The sequence below is a fragment of the Barbatula barbatula genome, assembly GCF_947034865.1.
Source record: "Barbatula barbatula genome assembly, chromosome: 5".
NCBI classification, from domain to species: Eukaryota; Metazoa; Chordata; class Actinopteri; order Cypriniformes; family Nemacheilidae; genus Barbatula; species Barbatula barbatula.
The window spans coordinates 22,548,103-22,574,420 of NC_136769.1; the positions used below are offsets into that span (position 1 = coordinate 22,548,103).

General features: G+C 41.4%; 2 protein-coding genes across 9 annotated transcripts in view; one reads left to right on the plus strand and one right to left on the minus strand.

The window, feature by feature from the left end:
* The window catches only part of pitpnc1a (phosphatidylinositol transfer protein cytoplasmic 1a), a 48,727-nt gene extending 46,558 nt beyond the window's left edge, over nucleotides 1–2,169 (minus strand). The window contains exon 1 of the mRNA XM_079456569.1: nucleotides 1,595–2,169. Within this exon, the coding sequence (XP_079312695.1) occupies nucleotides 1,595–1,642 (48 nt within the window). The 5' untranslated portion in view covers nucleotides 1,643–2,169. The remainder of the gene's footprint in view (nucleotides 1–1,594) is intronic.
* A 584-nt stretch (nucleotides 2,170–2,753) lies between these two features.
* Nucleotides 2,754–26,318, plus strand: part of helz (helicase with zinc finger) — a 41,211-nt gene continuing 17,646 nt past the window's right edge. For 2 of the 8 annotated variants that reach the window (XM_079456564.1, XM_079456566.1), the window contains exons 1-19: nucleotides 2,776–2,831; nucleotides 6,201–6,407; nucleotides 6,532–6,568; nucleotides 6,994–7,118; nucleotides 7,392–7,448; nucleotides 7,644–7,692; nucleotides 7,825–7,900; nucleotides 8,945–9,143; nucleotides 9,534–9,641; nucleotides 9,884–10,184; nucleotides 10,535–10,802; nucleotides 12,475–12,814; nucleotides 14,101–14,231; nucleotides 14,570–14,785; nucleotides 20,663–20,764; nucleotides 21,035–21,213; nucleotides 22,329–22,447; nucleotides 24,650–24,795; nucleotides 26,079–26,226. In XM_079456564.1, the coding sequence (XP_079312690.1) occupies nucleotides 6,219–6,407; nucleotides 6,532–6,568; nucleotides 6,994–7,118; nucleotides 7,392–7,448; nucleotides 7,644–7,692; nucleotides 7,825–7,900; nucleotides 8,945–9,143; nucleotides 9,534–9,641; nucleotides 9,884–10,184; nucleotides 10,535–10,802; nucleotides 12,475–12,814; nucleotides 14,101–14,231; nucleotides 14,570–14,785; nucleotides 20,663–20,764; nucleotides 21,035–21,213; nucleotides 22,329–22,447; nucleotides 24,650–24,795; nucleotides 26,079–26,226 (2,790 nt within the window). In that variant the 5' untranslated portion in view covers nucleotides 2,776–2,831; nucleotides 6,201–6,218. Of the gene's footprint in view, nucleotides 2,832–3,918; nucleotides 3,982–6,200; nucleotides 6,408–6,531; nucleotides 6,569–6,993; nucleotides 7,119–7,391; nucleotides 7,449–7,643; nucleotides 7,693–7,824; nucleotides 7,901–8,944; nucleotides 9,144–9,533; nucleotides 9,642–9,883; nucleotides 10,185–10,534; nucleotides 10,803–12,474; nucleotides 12,815–14,100; nucleotides 14,232–14,569; nucleotides 14,786–20,662; nucleotides 20,765–21,034; nucleotides 21,214–22,328; nucleotides 22,448–24,649; nucleotides 24,796–26,078; nucleotides 26,227–26,318 lie in introns of those variants that run through there. The other 6 variants (XM_079456561.1, XM_079456562.1, XM_079456563.1 and 3 more) reach the window with 4 other exon arrangements.

Below are 26,318 nucleotides of genomic sequence, written 5' to 3' on the forward strand. Positions count from 1 at the left end.
CGTCCATTTAAAATCGGAGCGACACACCAATTGAGGTTTTACTGTGTTTACATTATGGAAATAAGGCCATATTCATTTACGCACGCACACACACATTCAAGGTGTTTCTCTACACTTAAAGATGTTGTGATGATGCATTAAGCAGCCTCGCTGAACGCACAAAATACATCTGGGGTGTCACTCAGCAGATGGGCTGCAAATGACCACGCTGAAGATTGCAAAAACCATACTCTGCGGTTCCCTACTCAGCCTTATATCTACACGCTACGTCGAAATGATCGCCCTATGGCAATGTGCATATTACAATGCTTTGCAATAACTCAAAAGCGTTTATGGTTCAAAGATATTATACTTTGTACATGATGTACATTATTATCAGATTTGCAATATATTTCAATTTGATTTTAAGGAAGTTATTAAATATAGATGTTTGTCCAGAACAAATATTTTGCAGAACTAAAAGGATCTCTTAAAAGCTTTACGAGTCACGTGCACGGCGATTCACATTTTGCACCGTATGTGCATCGCGACAGCGAAACGTGAATCGCCCCTAATGCCAGGTTCACACCAAACGGGAACAATCGCGTTCCACGCTCTTTAATTCTCGCGGGGAAAGTTTGGTATTCAAATCTTAAGTGAAGGTGCATGCATTGGATTCAAATTTGTGGGAATAAAATATAACTTTGAGGTCACCTCAGACCTCCTTTAAGAGAAAAAGTCACTAGTTCTTTTGCGTTCTTTGGTTCGATCAGCGACAATGATGTGGTCATGATGGTTAATAGTCCACTTATAGGTTAATAAATCAATCCAGGCAAACAAGCTATCATGTGACTGATGCTCAACAGCCCAGTCCTACCCGTTTGTGTTCAACAGAAAACCGTCTTGTATTTCATGAGGGTTCATCATCAGATTCTCTCATGTGGAATTACATACAGGCGTGGAACACTGTAGCTACTCAATGAACACCACACATCTGCTACTGATCTCGAAAATAGACCGAGTTTACACATTTATCATCGCGTTACAGATTTTAAGTATTCCTTATTTTGAAAAGTTCCCTGTCACATGGATTTCGTAATAACACGAGATTGCTCAAAGATAAAACTATGGCTCCAAACAAACCATTGCATTACAGTCCAAAGGGTGCATGTCATTTATTGGCCATGTCTATAGGTAAGCAAAGACCCCCCCATCCCCCCCCGCCCCTAAAATTACACTGACATTTATATTTAGCACATAATAGCTTAAGATAAGCATCCAATAACAGTAATAAACTATTTATCAACGTAATCCCCATCCTCTTGTTTTCCAATAACCACAACACATAAATACGGAGTGACTTCTGCAGCCACACTGATGGAAATATGAATAGCGCCACCGTGTGGTCATCACTTCAGCTCTCTGCGTTTTATCTCGAGAGGACAAAAGTTGCACAAACGAAAAATTGGGATTGGAAGTAAATGTACAAGGCACAGGATCAGATAAAAGCCACGCCAAACGGCGAGACGCGTCTCCAATAGTAAGACTGCTGCGTGTTTCATAACATTTCCAACATTTCGCCAACAATGTGATCAAACGCCAAACGTGAACTTACCTCTTCCACATTGAGTGGCATACATATTCTGTATTCCTTCATCAACATTGTCCTCTCCTCGTGATTCCCACAGCAGATCAAGTGCCAACGATCACCTAAATGAATTCAGCCATTCGCCGATGGACCCAATCACGAGTTGTCATAAGAAAGAAGGGAAATATCAGCGTGTTTAAAGCGATCACTCGCGGAAAGACGCGCCAGGAATTCACTCGCGGAATTTGCAGCTACGGGCGCGTTTTACGCACAAGGACACGCGTCAGAAACGCGTCCGAAATCCCGCCAAGCAGACGATTGCGGCCGCGTCCCGATGTTTAAAATGGTCAAAACTTTCAAGTGAATCGCATCTGTGCTCTTTTGTCTTTAGAATGAGCCCCGCGCACCTGTCCCGTCCAGCTCCGCGTGGGCTATATTGTTAGATCTCGAAGTAAACGCGACGCGATTGGAGTCCGCGGCATCGTTTAGACTCCTCTATTGAGTTGAGAGGTGTTGTCCGGCTGCAGTTTTCTGCACTGACGCGGGATGGTAAGTTTGTGAGGGGAAGACGCGCCGTGGCGGTGTTGCGCAGAGCATCAGTGGTGTATAGTGCAGTACCGCCTTCAACCGGTTAGCGCCGCCACTGTGCACACAAGCCGGGATGCCCAGAGTTTTTGTAAGAAAAAACAAAACCGGTTAGATGATAAGTTCTCTTTAGAGACGCTTTCATAGTGAGCTTATAAAACTTTAAAAGTATTTTTAGCAATAGTACATTCCAGACGAAAAACGATTTACCCACTAATATAATAAACACATTGGTGTGATGAGAAAAAATCTCTCCTTCCGAGTAACTATCACCATTCATTTAAATATAGAAAGTACTTTAAAATCATAGATAAACTGGGCTGGTGCGTCTGAACGATGCATAATACGTAGATATAAAACATACAAATAAAATCCAAAATGTTAAATGATATAGCAAGATTAACAACAAATCATGTTGTAATGTTTGTAAACAGACGTTCGAGTGCGAATTACAACAACGAAATCAAATGCGTACGTGTGTTGTAATTTTACGTCTATTTTACAAATATTTTTATTTCTTGCACATGACAAAACGGCTACTGTGCGCTCGGTTACGTGCAACGAGTGATGCGTTACGTGTGTGCTTGTGGCAGGAAGGAGCGCGCAGAAAGAATTCGACCCATAATGCACCGCTTCAGGCTGACAAGTGGATCCAAGATGGCGTAGAAAGTAAAGCTAGGTAAGTGCAGACTTCCTCCAACGCCTCCCTGTCGCGCACCTCGTCTCCCTCTGCCCGCGATCACCGCATCGACATGCCGCTGTCAGCTCGCGTATTACGCCCGCGCGAAGTCGAATAATCCTTGCGTTGTTTTGCACGAGCACTGTGATGATCATAAGGCCCGACCGCCGCTGCGCTACACACACTAGCTGCTAAAGCGTTCTGTGTAAAACTGCGATATCAATATCTCATCGGCGCTGTCGGTCCCCCGCACGCGGACAGATCCGTCGGTTTGGGGCGAACCGATCTCGTATCTCCTGCGGATTTTGCGCGCGTGTCGCAGAATTACACGAGTATGATTGTCTGGGGGCGGCTGCAGCTCAAGGCCGTGAGAGCTGCGGTCCCGATACGCACAAAACGATAAAAGGCTACGCGTACGGCGATCGGTTCGCGGTTATCGACACCGTCGTCTCTCTCTGTGCGTACGTGTAGTTTTTCACGGCGTGCGTTTGGCCGACATCGTGTGAGATTTGTGTCGCGTTGACTGCACGCACGCAGTTGTTGTTCTGTGTAGATGTGCACTGGCTGTGTCTCAAAACCGCCGAACGGCGTCAATGAACCGCGTAGATGCGCTTTAAACGTTTGGATCGTGCGCTCGACCGAGCGGAGCTTTACATTTGTGTCGTTTATGTGAGTTAAATGTTCACAGTGCGCCAGTGATGTCCAGTAGTGCTGTCTATGTAGGCGGCTAGCTAGGCATTGAGACGCGGCCACACACTCGTACTCAGGCGGGACATCTATTATTAACTGACCCGTAATCCAAATATAGAGTGTTTATATATTTTACCGTGGCACCGTTGCCTTGTTTGGTTTGCTGGATGTTAATTAGACATCGGTTTGTTTGGACGAGCAGTTACAATGTGATTTCTGTCACATCACCCTGATCAAGAGATGGAGATTGTGTGTGTGTGTGTTTCATAATAAAGAAATATTAGTAATTATGGAATATCTTTGCTTTTCTTTTTATTCTTTCTAATATTTTGTAATACAATTTTAAATCAATTAAAATGTCTTGAGGAGGAAGACGTCTTTGATGCTGAGCTCATAGGTTTTGGGAGAGTGGTGGTGGTGGTGGTGGTGTTTTCGGGGTTAAATGGATGCTTTGTTAAATGTGAGTTGTTGTACCGCCTGTTAAACATTGTTAAAATATTCATCCTTTGACAAACTAAAATGCTGCATATACATTTATACGTGTGGCTGACGCTTAGTTCAGTCCAAACTGACTTGCAATGCATTTAAAGAGACGGTTCACCCCAGCATAAACAATCTGTCGTCATTTACTCACCCAAAACTTTCTTTCTTTCTTCTGCAGAACACAAAAGAAGATATGAAAAGTTTGTTTCCGAAATGAGAGAACGGTTTAATTTTTGTTTTCAAAAAATATGTTATCATATTTTTATTGCAGTTTGGTTAATATTCATTGTAATGCACAATAAAAAAAACATGATTTTAGATTTGTTTTTAAACCGAGTCATCTCGTTATAGTCATAAACCAGGTTTGAACAACATGGGGCTTAAAGGGATAGTTCATACAAAAATCTAAATTCTGTCATCATTTATTCACCCTCAGGTTGTTTCAAACCTACATATCTTTGTTCTGTTAAACTCAAAGATATTTGTAAGACTCTTAGCACGTTTTCTGTGACATCCTCCGCTACCATAGAAGGAGAATCATGAAACAAAGTGAAATATTTTGAAGAATTTAGGAACAAAGAGTTCTGGGACACCTCTGACTACCATTCAATTTTTGGCAGTCAATGATGTCACAGTGAAAATTACCAACATTATTCCAAATATCTTTCTTTTTATTCATAACATTTAAACAGATATGAAATTATACGGGGGTGAGTAAACGATGACAGAACTTTTGGGTGAACCATCACTTTAATAAATGTTGACAGTATTTTCATTTGTGTGTGAACTATCCCTTTAAGACACATTTTGATCTGTGTGTGTGTTTCTTGGAAATCAAACCCACAGCCGCTAATGCCACGGCCTAGCTATACCATCCATTCATTCAACTGATGACCATATTCAGATCTTCAAACATGTCCACAAATATAATATCGTCACATCATTTACACTGGGGTAGAAACACTAACAGACTGAATCACTGGTGTGTAAGAGTTGATCCTGGAGTGTGAGAGGCATTACACTGTTTGGAAATTGTTGCAGTTGGATTATGATTCTTGGAGCGTTCTTTCACTTTCTTTTCCCAAACAATGTGGAAAAAGTGTTCACAGCGGACTCTGCTAACTCGGTCCAGCTGTATATTCCAGCTGTGACCTAATTGTGATAGAGAGGGACGTATAACTGCACCATAGAACAGGATCTGCACAACCAGTGTCCAATCTGATAATGTGTATTTAAATCAATCAAGTTTTATATGCTCAGCATTTCATTAGCTGCGACTGAATTCGCTCACTTGTTCCCTCGTGCACTATTCCCATTATACATTATAGCGAATGCTAAACAGTCCACAATATGGGGAAGAAGTGAATAAAAATGAGTGAACAATTTCGGACACGGATGTAATCTGTCCTGCGTCTGGCTGTACTGTCACGGACATTCATCATAACACTTATATTACAACCTTTACGGGTTGATTTGTAAAATGGTAAAGTTCATTTTTACATTATTTGTAAGGTTTATTGTAGGCTATTTGTTTTAAATAAAGTGAACAAAACGAATGTTTACCACGTATAATTACTATTACATTTATTACGTTTAATAAAATTACTTGATTTAAAATAAAACGTTGCATCATGGGAAATATCGGATGTACACTCAAAATCATAATGCATTGTTGGTAAAAAGTTGTGAACAAACGTAGGGAATGTGTTGTTTACACAGAATTCTTACAACACAACAACATGGCGGCCATCCGAAACAGTGCAGAATTCAGACGCAGCTATTGTGCATGTTTCTCAGGTATATGAAGAGACATTTGCTTGTTTCACCTTTGAAATGAACATTCTGCCATCATTTACTCACCCACTTGTCATATGACAGCCTTTCTTCTTGTGCTGTTCTCTTACCAACATTTTTCCAAATTTCATCTTTTATGTTCTGTTCTGAAATGACTAGAGTGCGTGTAAATGATGACAGAATTTTCATTTTTGGGTGAACTATCCCTTTAATAATGAAATCAAAATGACCCTATGTATCTCTTAAATGAGTAACGATAGAGAAGTCAATTGGGCTGCTATTTCCACTTTACACCCACTTTCTGTAACGGTGCAAGAGGAAAAACTCATTCAAATGTCCAATAACTTTGTTTACAGATTGTTGTGTGATGTGGCGCTTAACCCGCTGTATGTTCTGTGACAGAAACTCTGTCCCAGAGTCATGGAGGACAGGAGGCCACAGAAGTCATGTGACGAGGCCATTGGATCATTAGTGAGGCAGGAGTATGAGGCGGCAGTGGCCCACAGCACAGATGCCCTGCTTGCTTTGGGGCCCAGGACCCCGACCCCCGGCACGGCCCTCCTTTACAAGCGTGCGCTGCTCTACCGTATAGCAGCTCGACTGCAGCTGGTGAGACATCTGTGTTTTTGGCTTCTGTATTAGTATTGCCGTGGCTAACATGCAATATTTGTTTGAGTTTCCGGTTTGATAAAATTTTGCTAACATTTAACTTGTACTTGATTTCATTTTACAGAAGGACTACGACCAGGCTGATGAAGACTGCAAGCATGGTGAGACAAAACATTTCTTTACTTCCCTTGGTCTGTCGTTCTAAAGAGACAAATTCTGTCTCGTCTTTATTTTCCGCTATTCTTCTGAGAAACACAAAAGATGATATTCTGAGAAATGACTTCAAAAACGTCCTCTTGTGTTCTTCGGAACAAATAAAGTCACATGGGTTTGAGAAGTCATCTGTCTTTTACTGTGTTTGGTGAACACTTAAAAAGAAAGGTGATAAACTACAAATGTTTAATATCATATCCATCATGTAAAATGGCATTGATGGGATCGGTCATCATTTTGTGACTTCCTTGTCTTTATTTGTTGGACTGCTTTAATGCACCCATTCTTCTCATTGAACAGAAGAGGATTGTGGGATACCTTGTGTGTATGTGGGCTGGTTAGATCAATGCGGGTGTGTTTGTGTGTTTTGTAGTGTTTGCTGAGGAGCTGGGGGCGGGAGAAGGTGGTTTTAGGGCGGGGCTTCAGAACCTGCTGCTGGACGGAAGCTTACAGGAAGTGTGCAGTGTTCTCTCTAAAGCGCTCTATGGAGAACCGCTGGTAAATCAACCCACATTTCATTTCCATACCAGTTTGATTTATTGCACTCCAGTGTTCCCCGAGCACATCATGATGTGTACCACCGATTTCATCATGCTTCCCTGCTGTGTTTAGCTTTATCTGATGTTTTTGGACATTTTTCTTAGTTCTATTGCAGTACAATTGAAAACTTAATGCCATTGTGTTTTAATATTTTGCATTTAACTTTACCGTACACTACATTCTCTGAACTCAATCAGATTCAGATTAGATTTTTTTTCTTGCTTGTCCTAGAATGGCATCATGACTAAAGACATGACCCGACTGAAGAGGCTGCTCTCAGAGATAGAGGTCAGTTTGTGTTTCTATGAGCGTGTTCTTGTATTTTTTATTTCTCCGTGTGTGAAAGAGTGGTGTGGCACTTGACTTTAAACTACTCTTCCAGATTCTCCATCTGTAGCCCTCACCCTAGCTTTTATACATGTTCCGGATCATTTGTGTCTGTGTGTTTTTGCATATGATTCATAGAGATTTTCTCCATCACAGGCCGTGAGGAGTAAAATGGCGTCAGAGATGCCTGTAGAGATCGAGGAGGGTAAGTTCCTCTCCTCCTTTCACAATACATGCAGGAACTAATTTCATCTGTGATATTTTCGCTCTTTTGTGTGTTGATGTGTTTTTTCTCTCTCTCTCTCTCTCTTCCTCTTTTTGTCTGTGTGGTGTTCAGATGTTGAGGAGGGCTGGCATTTTCGTCCTCCTCCTAGAGGAGTCACCAGCAGTGAAGAGTACACACTGTGTAAAAGGTACAGCTCTGAATCTAGCAGAACTATAATAGAAAATATTAAATGGGTTATGTATATCATGTACGACGTTCACTGTATCATTATGAACAGTTTTCTATACATCTACCGATTCCTGCTTATTGTTGCAATAATTTAGTCATTTACTCACCCTCATGCAATCTTAGATGTTTGTGACTTTGTTTCTTCTCAACTAAACTCAAAATAAGTTTTCCTTTTTTTAGAGATATCAATGACTTCTATAAAGTGTATATACAGTATGACCCAAGATGTTGATACTCCACCACATACAGTATAATCGCCATCATTAAAGTCCCTGTGAACCGAAAAGTCCGTATTTTGACGCGTTTCCAAATGAAATGGAATTAAGAATGAGGAAAATAGTGGCTGTGGCTGTCGTTTTTCTCTGTGGTTTGATTGGATGTATGAAAACAGCCATTGCATTTTGGAATAGAGATGGCAACAGACTGACAGTAGAAGGGGAGGAGTTGACGGATGCTCCGCCTAAGCCCATTACAGAAAGGAAGTGCATTTTCAGATTTTAACTAAAGATTATGAGTGCACATGAATTTTTAAAAGAGAATGACTCGCATTGATAAACTATTTAGAATAGACGCTGCAATATTTCATGAAAAAATAGGCAATGTGATTTTTCATTTCACTGGGACTTTAAAGTAATCCGAATGATGTGCAAAATTCTAATATAGTGGCACATAAACATGTTTAGATTTAATTGTTATATACATCTTGGATGGCATGAGGGTGAGTATACTGAAGGAATTTTTTATATTTGTCTGAGCTATTACTTTAAGTGTTAATATTTCAAAGAATTCATAAAGTTAACATTCTGGTGCATAAATTGTCGATTTATGAAAAACAAGATCCTTTTGAAATTATGTTTAATGTTGTAGATTAATAAATACTTTTATGATTAAATACTTACATAATGATATATATATATATATATATACATTTGAAATATTTACCCGGCAGGTTTCTGGAGCACTAGCGTGCAGATCTTTAAATCAGTGTCTTGAATATGTTCAGGTTTTTGGAGCAGGGTCTGTGTCGGTACGGGGCTCAGTGCACATCGGCTCACTCGCAGGAGGAGCTGACGGAGTGGCAGCAACGTTACGCCTCTCGACTCATCCGCCTCAAACAGCAGCAGGATGGGAAACATTACACTGAGAACTACATGGAGGCGCTCATTGAGAAATGGATCAACTCCCTCACGCCCGAGAGAGTGGTACAGTCCTCTTTAAACACTGAACATCTACACCCTTCACTAGACAAGCACTATAATATCTTTATAGATGTAATGTTACTGAAGACGGATGATATCTTTGCAGTTTTGTGACGCGCTGCATCTTTCAAATGTTCGCTGGAGCTGAGCGCACAACACTTTGATCGTGGCTAAAAGCGTTGTTAGTTTAGCAGAAACTAAATGAATAACTGCGATTTTCTTTACGTGATCTGACATCATTATTGTCTCCGATGTCGTAGTGACGGTCAAGAGCGTATTTTTAGTCAAACGATAAGCTATTGCCAGTCCTGTGAAGTCAATATTGGCCGGCAATGAGACATGCCAGATGTTCCTGCTCTTGTATCGATTTGGGTGGTTTGTGGTGTCTTGCAGATGAATGACTGTGTGGATGGGGTTACTGTGAACCACAGCTCAGACCTCTCAATTACTGTCAACAGCAAGAAATCATCTCACTCCTGGACATTCAACCTCTTCTGCAAGGTCTGTGAAATCTCAATACAGGACACATGTCATGGCCAGACATTACTGATCTATTTTCACCGGGAAATGACTAGATATTCGCATGTGAAATATTTCAGTTTGTTACTCAAGATACTCGGTAGAAATACATATTTATATTTATTATATATGCTTTGAATTTTATGTTGATTTAAACCCCAATAAACATTGTTGGTGGTCATGCAACAATAACTTACAAACATCGTTGGTTTCATCCCAAACAGCCGGTTCGTACGCTACACCGCATCGCTTTGCTTTACGACGCCAATCGGCCTCACTTCTCTATCACGGCGGTCTTGGCCGGGGACGCGTCCACCCAGGTGCCTCAGGAGGTGGCCGAGGGGGGGTGTCAGGAGTGGAGCGCAGCCGGCCTGGTACAGAACGGCATGGACCACTGCGTTTACACCGTGGTGGTCTCCTTCAGCACGGAGATCTTCGGCACGTTTCGGCAGACCGTGGTGTTTGATTTCGGATCGGAGCCCGTGCTCATGCATCGTGTGATGGTGGACGCCGCCTCCATTGAAGGTAGAGCTCAGCTTTTGCTTCATATTAAATGAGAAGTCTGTAATGTATCTGTAACGTCTATGACTTGCTTATTCTTTGTCCCACAAAGAGATTTTAAGCAAAATATCTGGACTGCGTGATCTTTATGGTCGCGCTCCAAAGAAATGAAAAATATATTTCTGGTCCTATTGAAAACTACTAAACAAAATCGTTTTTTAACATAAATATTTTTTATGAAAATACTATGGATGACACAAAAATAGTAATGCACAAATGTTTCTTTAGATTAGTAGAACATACATTACATGCAGTACGCAGACAAAGCCTCTAGATCAACAATTCATCACTTTCTATTACCCATAATGCCACAGATCTTGAGCATCTGATGCAAGCGCGGCAGCAGCTTCTGATGACCGCGAAGCGCTGGGACTCGTTGTGTAAAACCATTGTTGAGTTCGTCCCGAATGAGAACATGGAGCTGGAACGCAGTCTACTGACCCGATATCAGATCCCGCTATCTGCCGATCAGCTCTTCACCCAGTCCGTCATGGACAAAACCCTCACCAGAGACAACTATCAGTCCCGCTTCCACGACCTGCTCTACATCGAGGAGATCGCTCAGTATAAAGAAGTCAGCAAGTAAGTTTTATGTTTGCGTGGTTCGTATGCCATAAGCCAAACGGTTGATTTAGGATTTTTTTTAATCGTTACATCAAGTTCAACGATCTACTCTCAGGTCTGTTTCCAAGCAACCGAGATGTGCGAGCTGCTGCTGTGATGTAATATGCGATTAAAACACAAACTTATCATCATTTCTTTTTCAATGCGGCAGAAAGACGTTTTAATGAGCTGTGTAGAATATTTTGTTCTGTAATTGTTTTGTCGTTGATGTGTTGCACATCATCTTTAAGTTACATTTGGAGTTAAAGATATAGTTCATCCAAAAATTCTGTGAACATTTAATCACCCTCTTGTCATTCCAAACCTGTATGATTTTCTTTCTTCAGCAGAAAGAGAAAGAATAGTTTTGGTAACCAAACAATGGCGTTACCCGTTGACTTTTATTGTATGAACACAAAACCAATGCTAGTCAATTGGGACCATCGGTTACCAACATTCTTCAAAATCTCTTCTTTTGTGTTTTGCAGATTTTTGAACTGACTAGAGGAAAGGGATGACATAATTTTCCTTTAATTGAACTATCCCTATAAACACTAAGCAGACGCTCCAGACAGACTAGCGATATGAGCAAAACTACTCTGTGATTCATCCTAAAACAAAGCAATACACAGTTTCAGAAATGTTTAGACATACCTGTGAGAAAACCAAAAGGAGTCAGTGAAATATAAAGTCTCTTTGAGTGCTCACAGAATTAAGTTTATAGATGTTTTTTAATGTATTGTGGAACGACACCGTCAGATTGATTCACGCTTTGCTTCACCGGCGAATCTGAACGAACACGAGTGATTTACTGTAGAAGTAAAAGATGATCCCATTAGTAATTCCAACCATAACGTTTAGACGATTTTGGGGTTTTTTTGTCCAGTTAGGATGCTCCTTTGAGACCATATGTTGATAAATGTTAATAGGTGTCTATTCACAAATTCATCTTCACAAAAAGTCCTTCATTCAACACAAGGCATGATTTATCACCTCATGTCGTTGTTTTTAAAAGCAGTCAGTCAGTTATCCGTCATGTCTGTAGCGAAAACAAATGAATTACGTGCCGTTTAAACAATGTTTGTTTTAATTTAATGATGTAATCAAACAGCAACATGATAAACCTGACGTTTATTATTCATTACTGTTTGTTACCACTAGAGGTCATTGGTGTTCTTGCAAGTGTGCATTTCCTGTACCGTGTTACCATAACTACAGAGGCTTAAAGCGGAGGTGTTCGTCGAATGAGAGTTCCCAAAAATACAAATTCTGTCTTTTATTCACCCTTGTGTCATTCAAAACCTGAATGTTTGAATCGTTCTTGGTTTTGTGGTCATCAGTGGCTCAGTGTTGTTTGGTTACCAATATTCTTCAATTTATCTTCTCTTTAGTTCTGAAGAGGAAAGTTGGTCATTCAGGTTTTTAATGGCACGAGGATGAGTAAACGATGACATTTATACAGGTCTGGAACAATCTGAGGCTTTGTTTTGCTAAACACGCAGTAAGATGTTTAGAAGAATTTAAGAACATTGAGTATGGGAGTCAATGGGGGGGGGGCGAGATCTGACATTTTCCCAAATATCTTGCAGCAAAACAATGAAATGTGTGTGGGTGAACATGGTTGCTCAGTTATGGGTTCTTTTCCTCACAGATTCAACATCAAAGTGAACCTGCAGCTGGTGAACAGCTTTATGTTGACTGGCATTTCTGGCGGTGCAAAGTATGCTCAGAACGGACAGCTGTTCGCACGCTTCAAACTGACAGAGACATTGTCTGAAGACACTCTGGCCGGCAGACTGGTCATGACAAAGGTCAACTCCGTCCTGCTCCTGCCTTTCTTTAAGGAGCGACCGGGTCAGAACCAGCCGTCAGGAGCCAAGGAGCGTGTGTATGAGGCCTTGATCGAGGAAAAGACGAAAGACTACATCTTTCTACGGATCTGTAAGAACTGCTGTGAGGAGCTGGGACTTGTCTCGGATCAGGAGATGCAGGTATGATGACATCATTTAAAGAAACAGTGCACTGAAATAAAAAACAGGAAATCTGCCATTTACTTGCTTTTATGGCTTTTCAAACTCATGACTTTCATTTTCCGGGAAGATGTTTGGTTGACGAAACGTTGACAGAAACGTATCCTTTTTTTCCACCACTTCAGTCCCCATTCACTCTTATTATATGATAAGAAATGATATCAAATTCCCAATGCTAAATTGATGCTAAGTTTGTTTTCAAGAAAAAAGCGACATATTTTGGAATGTCACAGCTTAAGTTCAGTTTATACTCGTGCTTACGCAGAGCCGCGTACCCTACGCTGTAGCCTGACACGCACCTCTCCAAAAATGTAACAAAACACCAACTCAACGTGGAATGCAAGTGACGTGATTGGTCTGTTTGAATCCCTCCCTCGGGTCAAAAACAATCTGCGATAACGTCATGTTTACTCGAACGCATTGCCGAATGAATTGTCTAAGTAAATGATTTGTTCTTCTGTATTTAACATCTCAAGCTGCAACAAAAGCGACTGTTTACCTGCCGCTATCACTGCTAATGCGGTTCTAAAACGAGCTGCTTCTTCACTGACGCCTAGCGGTCATTGCCTGTCGACGCGGACAAAGATGCAGAAGCATTAATGAAAACCTGCACGTAGCCCACGGCGTTGAAGTAAAAATCAGCCTTTAGTAAGCAAATTGTAACTTTGGGTTTAACCGACTCTTCTAAACAACAAACAGCCCATTTTCCATTGGTTGCGTGCAGCTTTTGTTTCTCATAACAGAGAATATCTGTAAGGGAATTGGATTAAGAAGCTTACACACCGTTTATCGTTTGTAAATTGAATTGACTTGGCAGAAGCCCCAGGGTCTTTTTGTCATCATCAGACCTGCTGCCCTACAAAGAGTGTGATACGACCCAAATTACCCCTTTTATCCAACCTCCCAGATCCTATTTATCACCGTGCCCTCCAGCATAACACACACTCATCATTGTATTCAAATAGTGTTGAATCCCTTTGTCTGGTGGAATCCCAGTGTGGTCTGAGGGTTTCTTCACTGCCAGCGATCAATTGGAATTACAATCATGTTATCCTTGAACGTTACACGGATGGCATATGAAATAAGCCGGTTGTTGGATGATAATGACTTTATTCCCACAGCTGTCTTAAAGGTGAAAAAAGTCACCCTTTTTTGTTCGAAGCAATAAGTCAGGAAAAAAAGCATCTGTTATTCTCTCGTGTTTTAAGCCGAGTGTGTTTGTAACGCTAGCATTTGTGTGTATGAAGGTGGAGCTGCAGTTTCAGCTGAACAGACTTCCTCTGTGTGAGATGCACTACGCTCTGGATCGCATCCGAGATAACAGCATCCTGTTCCCAGATCTCAGCCTCACTCCCACAATTCCCTGGAGTCCAAACAGGTACGCTCACCCCTGAATGAGTGCCGCCACATATACACACACCTAGACATCTGCTTTTGGTGGTTTGTTAGCGTCTTTCAAGAACAGAGCCAAAGTGCTCAATGATGTTGTCCAATTACCATTATTATTTGGAGACCGCCACATTGACCTCAATACATGCGTCACGACTCAATACATGCACAATAACTTGACTTTCATTATTTCTTTTAAAACCTAAACTGACCACAAGTAATGAAATGAACTAATCACATCTGTTGAGGTCGTTGTTTAAATGCAAGATTGATTTTGTTGCTTGTATGTTTAATGCTGAACCACTGAACACGTTCTTGTGTTTGCAGTCAGCGTGTGAGTTCTCGTACTCCGTGTTTCCGCAGGCAGTGGGACGAGCAGCTGGATCCCCGTCTGAACGCCAAACAGAAGGAGGCTATTCTAGCCATCACCACCCCGCTCTCCATCAGCCTCCCGCCGGTGCTCATCATCGGACCCTACGGCACGGGCAAGACCTTCACACTGGCTCAGGCTGTCAAACACATCCTAAAACAGCCAGAGACGCGGTGAGAAGCAGTGCACGCTACAAATGCAGTGACAAATTGGTTTGTTTGGCCTCAGAAAACTGTAAATACTAGGGATGAGCGAGTACAGCATTATCTGTATCTGTATCTGTATCTGTTAACCATATGAATTATCTGTATCTGTACTCGGACTGGGCGGGGCCTAACCTGGAAGTGGGCGGGGTTTAACCCGGAAGTGGCCGGGTTGTCTTGAAAGGGGCGGGGCTTTAACCAGTATGTTATTTTTAATCATGCAATTGCTATGGGTTGATCAGAAATTGTTATATTTATTGCTGATTAGAAAACTATTTACATGACAGCATCAGCATTGAGCTTCAGATCAATGGTTTTGATCCCGATAACAAACGAACTATATACAGAGCAGACGGTTAAAAAAAGAAAAAAAAATCTCAGACAGGCAGAGACGCAACGCTAGTCGCGTTCTACCAAGCACCGCGTCTGAACAAACCCCACGTTTACCAGAACTCTACTGGTTAATAAGTACTGCAAAAAAAAACGAAATAAAAAACAAACCTGAAGCTGAAGAAACCCTAAACGTTAACGGAAAAGACCCGCGAACCTGAGTGACTGAGGGAGAGACAGAGAGAGAAAGAGAGCTGTTCTCTTCTCAGCGTTCTGTGTGTGAGTGAGTGAGCAGAGCGGGACACAGCAAATCTGTATGTGTAAGGGAGGGGCGCTGTGACTAGCCTATCACAGAACACAGACACAGTCAGCTACCCAATGAGGATTTTTATTCCATCCGAGCACAGATATTGACTCGTATTACTCGTATAATACTTGTACTCGGCAAATATGCTTTATCCGTACCGGATACTCGTTTCAGCCGAGTATCCGGCTCAACTCTAGTAAATACTTTACGTTTGCTTTGCTTTCTAAAGAACACAGAGAATGTAGGACAGCAAACTGTTCTGCGGCACTTTTGACTACCATTGTATTTTCTCCTATATGCTACCCTGCTGAAAAAACCAGCCTAAGCTGGTTTTAGCTGGTCACCCAGCCTGGTCATAGCTGGTTTATCAGGCTGGTTTTAGAGGGGTTTTGGCCACTTTCCCAGTCTGGTTTTAGCTGGACATGCTGGTTTTAGCTGGACATGCTGGTTTTATTTGATCAGGCTGGTTTTAGCTGGTCAGGTTGGCTGGTCTTAGCGGGACATGCTGGTTTAAGCTGGTCAGGCTGGTTTAAGCTGGTCAGGCTGGTTTTAGCTGGTCAGGTTGGCTGGTCTTAGCTGGACATGCTGGTTTAAGCTGGTCAGGCTGGTTTTAGCTGGTCAGGTTGGCTGGTTTTAGCTGGACATGCTGGTTTAAGCTGGTCAGGCTGGTTTTATTTGATCAGGCTGGTTTTAGCTGGTCAGGTTGGCTGGTCTTAGCTGGACATGCTGGTCAGGCTGGTTTTAGCTGGTCAGGTTGGCTGGTCTTAGCTGGACATGCTGGTTTAAGCTGGTCAGGCTGGTTTTATTTGATCAAGCTGGTTTTAGCTGGTCAGGTTGGCTGGTCTTAGCTGGACATGCTGGTTTAAGATGGTCAGGCTGGTTTTATTTGATCAAGCTGGTTTTAGCTGGTCAGGTTGGCTGGTCTTAGCTGGACATGCTGGTTTAAGCTGGTCAGGCTGGTTTTATTTGATCAAGCTGGTTTTAGCTGGTCAGGTTGGCTGGTCTTAGCTGGACATGCTGGTTTAAGATGGTCAGGCTGGTTTTATTTGATCAAGCTGGTTTTAGCTGGTCAGGTTGGCTGGTCTTAGCTGGACATGCTGGTCAGGCTGGTTTTAGCTGGTCAGGTTGGCTGGTTTTAGCTGGACATGCTGGTTTAAGCTGGTCAGGCTGGTTTTATTTGATCAGGCTGGTTTTAGCTGGTCAGGTTGGCTGGTCTTAGCTGGACATGCTGGTCAGGCTGGTTTTAGCTGGTCAGGTTGGCTGGTCTTAGCTGGACATGCTGGTTTAAGCTGGTCAGGCTGGTTTTATTTGATCAAGCTGGTTTTAGCTGGTCAGGTTGGCTGGTCTTAGCTGGACATGCTGGTTTAAGATGGTCAGGCTGGTTTTATTTGATCAAGCTGGTTTTAGCTGGTCAGGTTGGCTGGTCTTAGCTGGACATGCTGGTTTAAGCTGGTCAGGCTGGTTTTATTTGATCAAGCTGGTTTTAGCTGGTCAGGTTGGCTGGTCTTAGCTGGACATGCTGGTTTAAGATGGTCAGGCTGGTTTTATTTGATCAAGCTGGTTTTAGCTGGTCAGGTTGGCTGGTCTTAGCTGGACATGCTGGTCAGGCTGGTTTTAGCTGGTCAGGTTGGCTGGTTTTAGCTGGACATGCTGGTTTAAGCTGGTCAGGCTGGTTTTATTTGATCAGGCTGGTTTTAGCTGGTCAGGTTGGCTGGTCTTAGCTGGACATGCTGGTCAGGCTGGTTTTAGCTGGTCAGGTTGGCTGGTCTTAGCTGGACATGCTGGTTTAAGCTGGTCAGGCTGGTTTTATTTGATCAAGCTGGTTTTAGCTGGTCAGGTTGGCTGGTCTTAGCTGGACATGCTGGTTTAAGATGGTCAGGCTGGTTTTATTTGATCAAGCTGGTTTTAGCTGGTCAGGTTGGCTGGTCTTAGCTGGACATGCTGGTTTAAGATGGTCAGGCTGGTTTTAGCTGGTTTAAGATTAGCAGGCTGGTCAGATTAATTGATTGATTGATCACAATTTTCCTGTCAGTGGGTGTTGCGATAAATAATGTAAATAATTCTAAATTTACTTTGAATAATCTGCAGGACCACAAGCAACCATTAAAACATTTTTGCAGCCCCTTAAAAGTTAAATGAATTAGTTAATATTCTAACCGATACATACAAAAAGATTGGAATAATTAAAAAGCTAACAACTATAATAAAAATGAACTGTGAAGATAATCAATAACAGAATTATAAACAAATAAACATTTTATTTTTCCTTTCTTTTTTTATTATGTCCTGTATTTTTTGGGATAAGTAGTAGCCCACTTGTTTCTCCCTCTTCTCTCATTCTCTTCTTTTTTCAGCCAGTCACTGAAACAGACTTAAAAGAGAAAAAAAATGTGATTATGAATGTGTGATTTCTTTAACTAGTAAAACTACTTCAAAAGGCAAACTATAGTGTCATGTCTTTGTGGCTAATTTAGAAACATGCCCCTGATAGGTGGGGGTCTGTTTCAAAAAGAGGGACTTCTCTCTTTTTGGCTTTTCTTTCTTCCAAATTTTTCAGAAGGCTTTTTCTTTTTTCAGTTGCTTCAGCAGTCTTTAGTGTTTTCTGTTAAGCACAATTATCGATAAAAAGAATTATGAAATATGATGTATGAAATTCTAATAAGTCATCAGCTTTCTACAAATGTTACATTGTCAAATATAATATAAGGTAGAGGCAAAAAAAACGTTTTATATCTGAATGTTACATTGACAAATATAATTTACATTGCTTTAAAGAAATAGACCGAGGCTGAAACGAATTTAGTCATACAGGTTTGGAGCAATGCCAGTGAGTTTAGCTCCAAACTGAGAAGATTCTAGTGTGCCTAGTTATAGCTGGTTCAGACCTGTATTGGTGTCTGTCTTGTGCTGAACACAAAAGAAGATACTTTGAAGAATGTGGCTAACCAAAAAGTTCCTGGTTCCCATTGACTTCTGTAATTTGAAAAAAATAATTACAGCTACCATCAACTGTTTGGGAATTCACATCATTCAAAATATGTTCAGCAGAAACTTTAGCAGGTTTGGAATAACTCAATGGTGAGTAATTTTTGCTTGAATGAACAATTTAACATTTCAGCTATACCATCCTTGTGTATTACAGTATTACAGTGTTGAGCCAGCATACCTGAAATATTCCACATCATGCGTTAAAATTGTGTTATTCTCATATACTTGTGAATTATAATTTATGCAAGTCACGCAGGCTAATTAGTCAGAATAGTCTAGAAACGAATAAAGAAAGTTAATGGCTAATCTGTGGTTTTATAGGAGGGAGACCAATCAAGGATAAACAGACACGCTGTTGACCAAACCTCAGTGGACCCAGACAGGTTTGGGTGAGGGGGGTGTCGATGAGGAAGTGTAGGTGTATGTAGTCATCTGGGGTGGGGGTGATTTGTTAATGTCATGTAGTGGTGCTGTGTTTCTCTTTGTCAGTCTATTATCTCATTATTTTAGAAACCTCTGCATCACACAATTGATTTAGTAGTTTTTGGTGTTTGTATTTATAATTCTAAGATAATTTTCTCTTTGGAAATAACTGAAGTATATGTGAAATAGTACAAAATGAAAATCTGTACATGCTAAACATCCTCAATTAGTCCCCAGTATTCTGCCCCTGCTTCTGTATGTGTGTGTGTGGCTTGAAATATTGTCTGATAAAGGCATTCAGAAATAAATGTGTTAGCTAAAGGCTAACTTCTATGGGAAATTCCATTACGATGCTAGCGTGTAGCATATGCGACCAAGCTACATATTTAGAATGAACTTAAACTCATTAACAGAGGATTACTCGCATTACTAGTATTCAATAACAACATAACTCAATGACTTTGTACTGACAGGCAAACATTTTTCTGGCCAACGAAAGTCAAGAGAGGAAAAAATGCGTAACCGTTTACTTCATGAAAATTCAAACTACGGCAAGACTGATAGTACAAAAATAAGCATTACGTTATGTAGGCGTCACCACTCGAGGTCCCCCTTTTTCAGATAAACTACAGGACATCACACCCAGTGACATCAAAGTTATATGTATGTATGTATGTAAGTGTAACCTGTCTGACAAAGCATAATCTGATACACAAGTTTATATTCATTTAGATATTTCATGTCAAATATATTGTATTCTTTTAATTGCAGATGACAATGGTTATTTATTATAAATAAAGACTGTATGTTTTATTTGTATTTTGTGTAAAAGATGATTCAATACCGAAACACTTAGCAAATATAACAGCTGACTTGGTCATACAACCATGGTGAATGTTTTTTTCATAATTGAATCTGATTCGAGTCCGTTAGCTATAGATTTATGCTATCATTTATTATTAAAACCACTTTATTATATTAGTTTTAGGGTCTTCTCAGATTATGATATTATCATTTACATCTACAATAATTTAATCTTTATTATTTAGCCACTTTATTTAACCTTGTCAGTAAGTGAAACAAACAGATTTTGTTATTGGGTCAAATAGACATCATCTTGGCCAAGGAAGACATGGGAGACCAGCTTGACTCTTTAGCCAGGCTGGGAGACCAGTTAACCTTCCAGTTTATAGCAGCTAAAACCAGCCTGGACAGGCTGGGAGACCAAATAAAACCAGCTGGCCAGATTGGGAGACCAACTGCCCAGCCTGTTAAAACCAGCTGGTCTAGGGAGACCAGCTGACCAACCAGCCTGGCCAGGCTGGGAGACCAGCTACTTCCAGCTTAAACCAGCCAACCAGCATAGGCTGGATTTTTCAGCAGGGTAGTCAATGAATCAAAGAAATGTAAACAGAACTCAAGAGTGCGTAAATGATGACAGAATTTTCATTTTTGGGTGAAGTCTCCCTTTAAGGAGAGAAATTAAACTTGTGGCAGTCGACAGCTTTACACAGATTTTCTTGTTTTGTTTTCGTGTAATTGACATCTGCTGTCTGGTTGTCATGGACGTTGTGTAACAGACTGCTTCTGTTGTTTCTTATTTGTAAGTCACTTTGGATAAGTGTTTTCAAAATGACCAAATGGATTCCTGTAATAGTCTTTCCACGATCCACGCTATCGAACTTCTGTTCAAGACATTTGCTGCATTTTGTTCTGATTTAAGCAATTTTGTGTTAAAGGAGATCTGAGTTATTTTCATCTCTGCACCGTAAGATTGAAGATTTGTTTTTTTGTTTCAGAGTTTTGATCTGTACCCATTCAAACAGTGCTGCGGATCTCTACATTAAAGATTATCTTCATCCATACGTGGAGGCTGGCAATCCACACGCAAGACCTCTCAGGTAACACACCATCTGCTGAAAATCACATGACCTGAAGACTTTTTTCTGTTTTAAGTATGTGATGTGACATCTGGGCTTCCATTAAAGGTGCAGTAAGTCTGAGAATTGTTTTTAATATTCAAAATCTAAACCCAAACACATCCCTTCCCAATTAAACGACGCCTAATGGCTTCGCCCTCAAATAGCTAAAAATGAGCTTTCATTCAGAGATTGTTGTCTGTTTGAAAACTTTCACGGCTCAGAATTGTCACACTGTATGTGTCCGTCCAGGGTTTACTTCAGGAACCGCTGGGTGAAGACGGTACACCCCCAGGTTCAACAGTACTGCCTGATCTCCGGCGCCTACTTCACCTTCCAGATGCCCACGAGACAGGACGTGGAGCGCCACCGGGTGGTGGTGGTGACGCTCAGCACGTCCCAGTACCTCTGCCAGCTTGACCTGGAGCCAGGTGAGAGCACGCGCCACGCCGAACTTCAGTTTTTCTTTTACCTGCACTCGGCATGCTTAAGGCAAGACTTGCGGCTAGTCTACATATCTACACACATCTGATTAAAACAAAAAAGACACGACAGAACTGCGAGCGCAGCTGAACGCGGCCGTTTGCAACAGTTTATTAGGAGAGGCTAATTTCCTGCTCCTGTGTTTCTGCGAATGGGATCATCTGTTGCTAAGAGACCCGGCTCGCCTGTCGAACACGCTCAACATCATTAACACCCAGTGCTGTCTTTTTTATTTCGCCTCCCTCCCCTTATTATCTGTTCATTTAAAGTCATTATTGCTGATTTCTGGCCTGACGTGGTTTTTGGGGGGGTAGTTCGATTAAATAACGCAAACCTTTCGGGTATGTGCAGTCTCAGAGGCGTGTTTGCATGTTTGGCTTTTTGATAAGATCTGGGAAAACCTGACGGATGTCGCGCTGGGACGTTTTCAGGAACGAGCCGCCTCCGGAACGCAATCACGAAACGTAATGTGGATGATCTTAGGCGTCGACTCTCGGGTGTCTGAAAACTCTTTGGCCAGCACCTGTATTCTTCTGACAGAATCCAGGTTCTAAACGTGAGGTTTGCGCCCGTGAAAAGCATTGCTGATCCGATCTTATCTTAACTACAGATATCAAAAGGGTATTTCAGATGCGTCTTGACATATAGCCCTAGTGCTCTTAACTTTAGGATAGCCCCACAGATGTCCTAACTTTAAAATTATTTCAAAACTAACAGAAATTACGCTCACAATTGTGCTGTCCAACAATGGCATTCAAAGTTATTTTCGATTAAATGCACATCCCTACTTTGTCTCTCTTAAAAGTGCGGGACTGATGTTAAGAGAGTTCAATCCTGCATGTTTTAAAACCAAAACCTCAGACGCGCAAGTGCAGGAAATATACAGTGATGGAATGAAAATTCTCAAACACTTAATAGTCTTTAATGCTAAAATCTAAATTAAATAATTAAAGCTACAAAACACAATGGATGCTGCGTGTGTGTGTTATCTATTATTAATAGCAGCAGGCTCTGTGAAGCTTCACGCAATGAATATTTCATTCCTGCGTGTGTGTTTCCATAGGAATCTTCACACATATCCTGTTGGACGAGGCAGCTCAAGCCATGGAGTGCGAGACCATCATGCCGCTGGCGCTGGCTACTAAGGGCACTCGTGTGGTGTTGGCAGGAGATCACATGCAGGTACCAGAATGATGATGATGTCAGTGGCCACATGGGAAAGGCTTTTTGTCCTAAAATTAACACCAAAAACAAATCTTAACTTTTTATGGGCCAATTCCAGATTTGAAGTCCTCGTGAACCGGAAGTTGCGATTGTTTTTACTTCCATATTTTGACGCATTTCCGGGTGAAATGGAATGAGAAAAATGGTGGGTGTTGCCTTCGTCTTTCTCTGCGATTTTGATTGGATGTATAAAAACACCTGTTCCATTTTGGAATAGAGATGGGAGCAGACTGACAGTTGAAGGGGAGGAGTTAATGGATGCAACGCCAAGCCATCTAACATAAATCATCTAAGATGGACAGTCATTACAGAAAGGAAGTGCATTTTCAGATTTTAACTAAAGATTATGAGGCCACACAAATTTAAAAAAGAGAATGACTCGCAATGATAAACTATTTACAATAAACGCTGCAATATTTCATGGCAAAAATAGGCATTTTTCATTTCACTGGGACTTTAATGACGTAATATTTTTGACCATGATGACATTCTGTTGTCTCATGCTTGGAAGATGACAAAAAAATCGAAGCATTTTAATCAACATTATCATTGGTTAAAGTTTTTAAAGCCTTTACATCTTTTCAGACATCACAGTTGCAGAAGCACTTAAAGTAGAGAGAGAGAGAAAGCAAACTAAATCAGCTCATTAAAGGGACAATTCACTCAAGAATGAATTTTCTGTCATCGTTTACTCTCCTTCGAGTTGTTCCAAATGTGTATAAACGTCTTTGTTTTGATGAACAGTGAGAAAGATATTCAGAAGAATGCTCATAACCAGACAGATCTTGACTCCCATAGTAGGAAAAAATACAATGGAGTCAAAAGTGCCCCAGAACTGTTTGCTGTCCTACATTGTTCAAAATGTCTTATGTGGTCAACACAACAACAAAAAATTATAAAGTAATTTTTCCTGCTATGGGAGTCAATGGGGGTCAAGATCTGTCTGGTTATGAGCATTCTTCTGAATATCTTTCTCCGTGTTCGTCAGAACAATGTAGGACAGCAAACAGTTCTGGGGCACTTTTGACTCAATTGTATTTTTTTCTACTATGGGAGACAATGGGGGTCAAAATCTATCTGTTTATAAGGATTCTGTGTGACATCAGCGTCTGACTCCAGCTCGGCCCAACCAGCGCTGGTCGACTGAAACCAATGGGCTTCTAATTAAATGCCCTTTCGATAGAAACCTCATCACACCCCCCCCCCCCCACATACTTCCTGCTGTATTAATAATTCACCCCATATGCCACCTGTGTCTGCTCTTATGTGGAGGAAGGAATCAAACGTATTAAGTTAGGAATGGATGCATTTGGAGTAATTGTGAGGAAGAGGTTCACCGATGTAGGCTGTTCTAGGGCCTATGCTGGCATCTGGAGTGTGGGGGAGCAGATGGCTGAAGAGATGTACGCAAAATTGCAAAGAAAATTCAATTTCGCACACTCAAAGGCATTTGAGAAAAAGTTGGTGAAGTATGTAAAGTTCAGACTTTCAAGCCAACTGCGACGCTAAATATCAGTCTATGCCAAGGATTCAAGCAATAGTTTATGAAATGTTCATTTCGTCATTTTTCCATTCAATGAAAGTGAATGGGCACAGACAGACCCTAGACTCTATAACACATGGGGCCGAGTGTCTGTAAGGTCACCCGTAGGTTTGAGAAGAGCAGTTTTGATGCCTAAAGTGAGCGGAGCCAGTCGTCGCCATCTAAGTTACTAGTAACACACAGAGCTGCGGCAAAACAGACCAATTTTGACAAACTTTCCTGTTTTTTGTCATTTAATGAATATAAAAATGAAAGAAGTAAAGCATTACTTCCAGGAGCTATCTGAAGGCTCCATGAATCACGTGACATGGCAAAAATTGGAACTTCCTCAATGGCTCTGGGTTGGTGAAACCATCGGCCAGTCGATACTGAATTGCAGTTTAAGTCCCTTCCTTGTTGGCTTCACAAGAGATATTGGAAAGTTGCCGCTCTGAACAGACCACTGATCTCTTCAAAAGCACAATTTAAGAGAAATACTTCACCTGTGATCTGTATGTATTCTGCACTGTAATCCAGTCTCATCTGTGCGGCATCTGTGTGTGTATATCTATGATAAATTCCACACGGTTAGTGATTCGCTGATGTTAAACGTGTCATGCGTCTCCTGTGTCCCGCAGCTCAGTCCGTTCGTGTACAGCGAGTTTGCGCGGGAGAGGAACCTGCACGTGTCTCTGCTGGACCGTCTGTACGAGCATTACCCCTCCGAGTACCCCTGCAGGATCCTGCTGTGTGAAAACTACCGCTCTCATGAGGCAATCATCAAGTAGGTGTGAACATTTTCACAGCACTCGTCCTGTGGAGAGACACGCATTCAAACACACACAAAAAACATTAACGCCGCCGACACAATGACCAAAAGTATTCATCCCCTCTGTTGAATATATTCCACCCTGGTGTGTAACAGGGAATTTGTGACAGCTTGATGAATATACGGTTTTCTTTGATAGTTTTATTGCGTGAAAGAGAAACTGACACGGCGCACCACACACAGTGACTACTGTAAGATATTTGCTATAATTCTCCTGTGTGAAGCGCTCGCAGCAGGGTGTTATGGGATTGAGATCTGACAGAAGACGTCTCGAAGCCACAGGGGGCATGTTGACAACAGTGCTGGGGCTTTGTAAATTGAGTGCCGGTCTGATTCGAAGGGATCCGGGCATTATTGCATCCCTCATCCTCATGCCTCCTGGTGTTTCTAACACTTCAGAAGCTAGACAAACTGCCCTTGATTGGGTGTCATGATGTTAATTAAAATGGATATGAGCGTCTTCGGCATCAGAATTGATATAGCATCTGTTTTTATTGTATCGTTTTACATAGATCTGCATATATTGTGCCGTTTGAGGAAAGTTTGAGGGACTGATGTCCAATTGAAACAAAATGCGGCTCTGTACCAGTTAAGATTGTTTACGGCCTCGTTCTGATACCATAGAAAATTATTTGAACAACGACTCGCGTACACCAGTCTTATGCCAACACTCATAAGGTTTAGTCCTTCTGGCTATATTTGTGAATATGTACATCGTTTCATCCATAGATGTGTATAACTAGATGCCTCATTCAAGAGCTCCAGGCATGTAGACGTGTCCGCCATCTTGGAACAGTCCACTGACGTCATTCACAGTTAGAATGCTCCAACGCTGCACAGCCATGGCTGCGAAAACCTCTTGGATTTCAATTCCCGAAAAGTGGGATAACATTTCGTGTTGTCATGTTAGTGTGCAGCGGATATGTTTGAGTTTACACAACAATATGTTTTCATAATCATACACAGTGAGCTTGATCTTGAGTGTTTTCGGACCGGTTCCAATAAGGCGGACGACCTACGTATAGCGCCCCATAGATCAGATGCTACCGTGGCATCTAGTTATTTATATCTATGGTTGCATCTCTTTTTATTCCGTTTCATTGACGTAACGTCACGTTTGATCTGTTGTTTCACTGGAAGTGATCCATACCAGTTCTTACAGCAGTTTCACTGAGAAATGTGCCAACAGTTTGGAGTTCACGTGTTTGTTGAATGAGGGTTTTTCTGTCTGACTGCAGCTATACGTCTGAGCTCTTCTACGAGGGCAAACTGATGGCCAGTGGGAAACAGCCACCCCATAAAGACTTTTACCCTCTCACCTTCTTCACCGCTCGCGGAGAGGACGTGCAGGAGAAGAACAGCACGGCTTACTATAACAACGCTGAGGTTTGACTTTTATCTCATATGTGTTTTGTAGTGTTTAAATAAAAGGATGTTTTTGTGTGTCTTAATTCCAAACTACTGAACGAATACTGAGC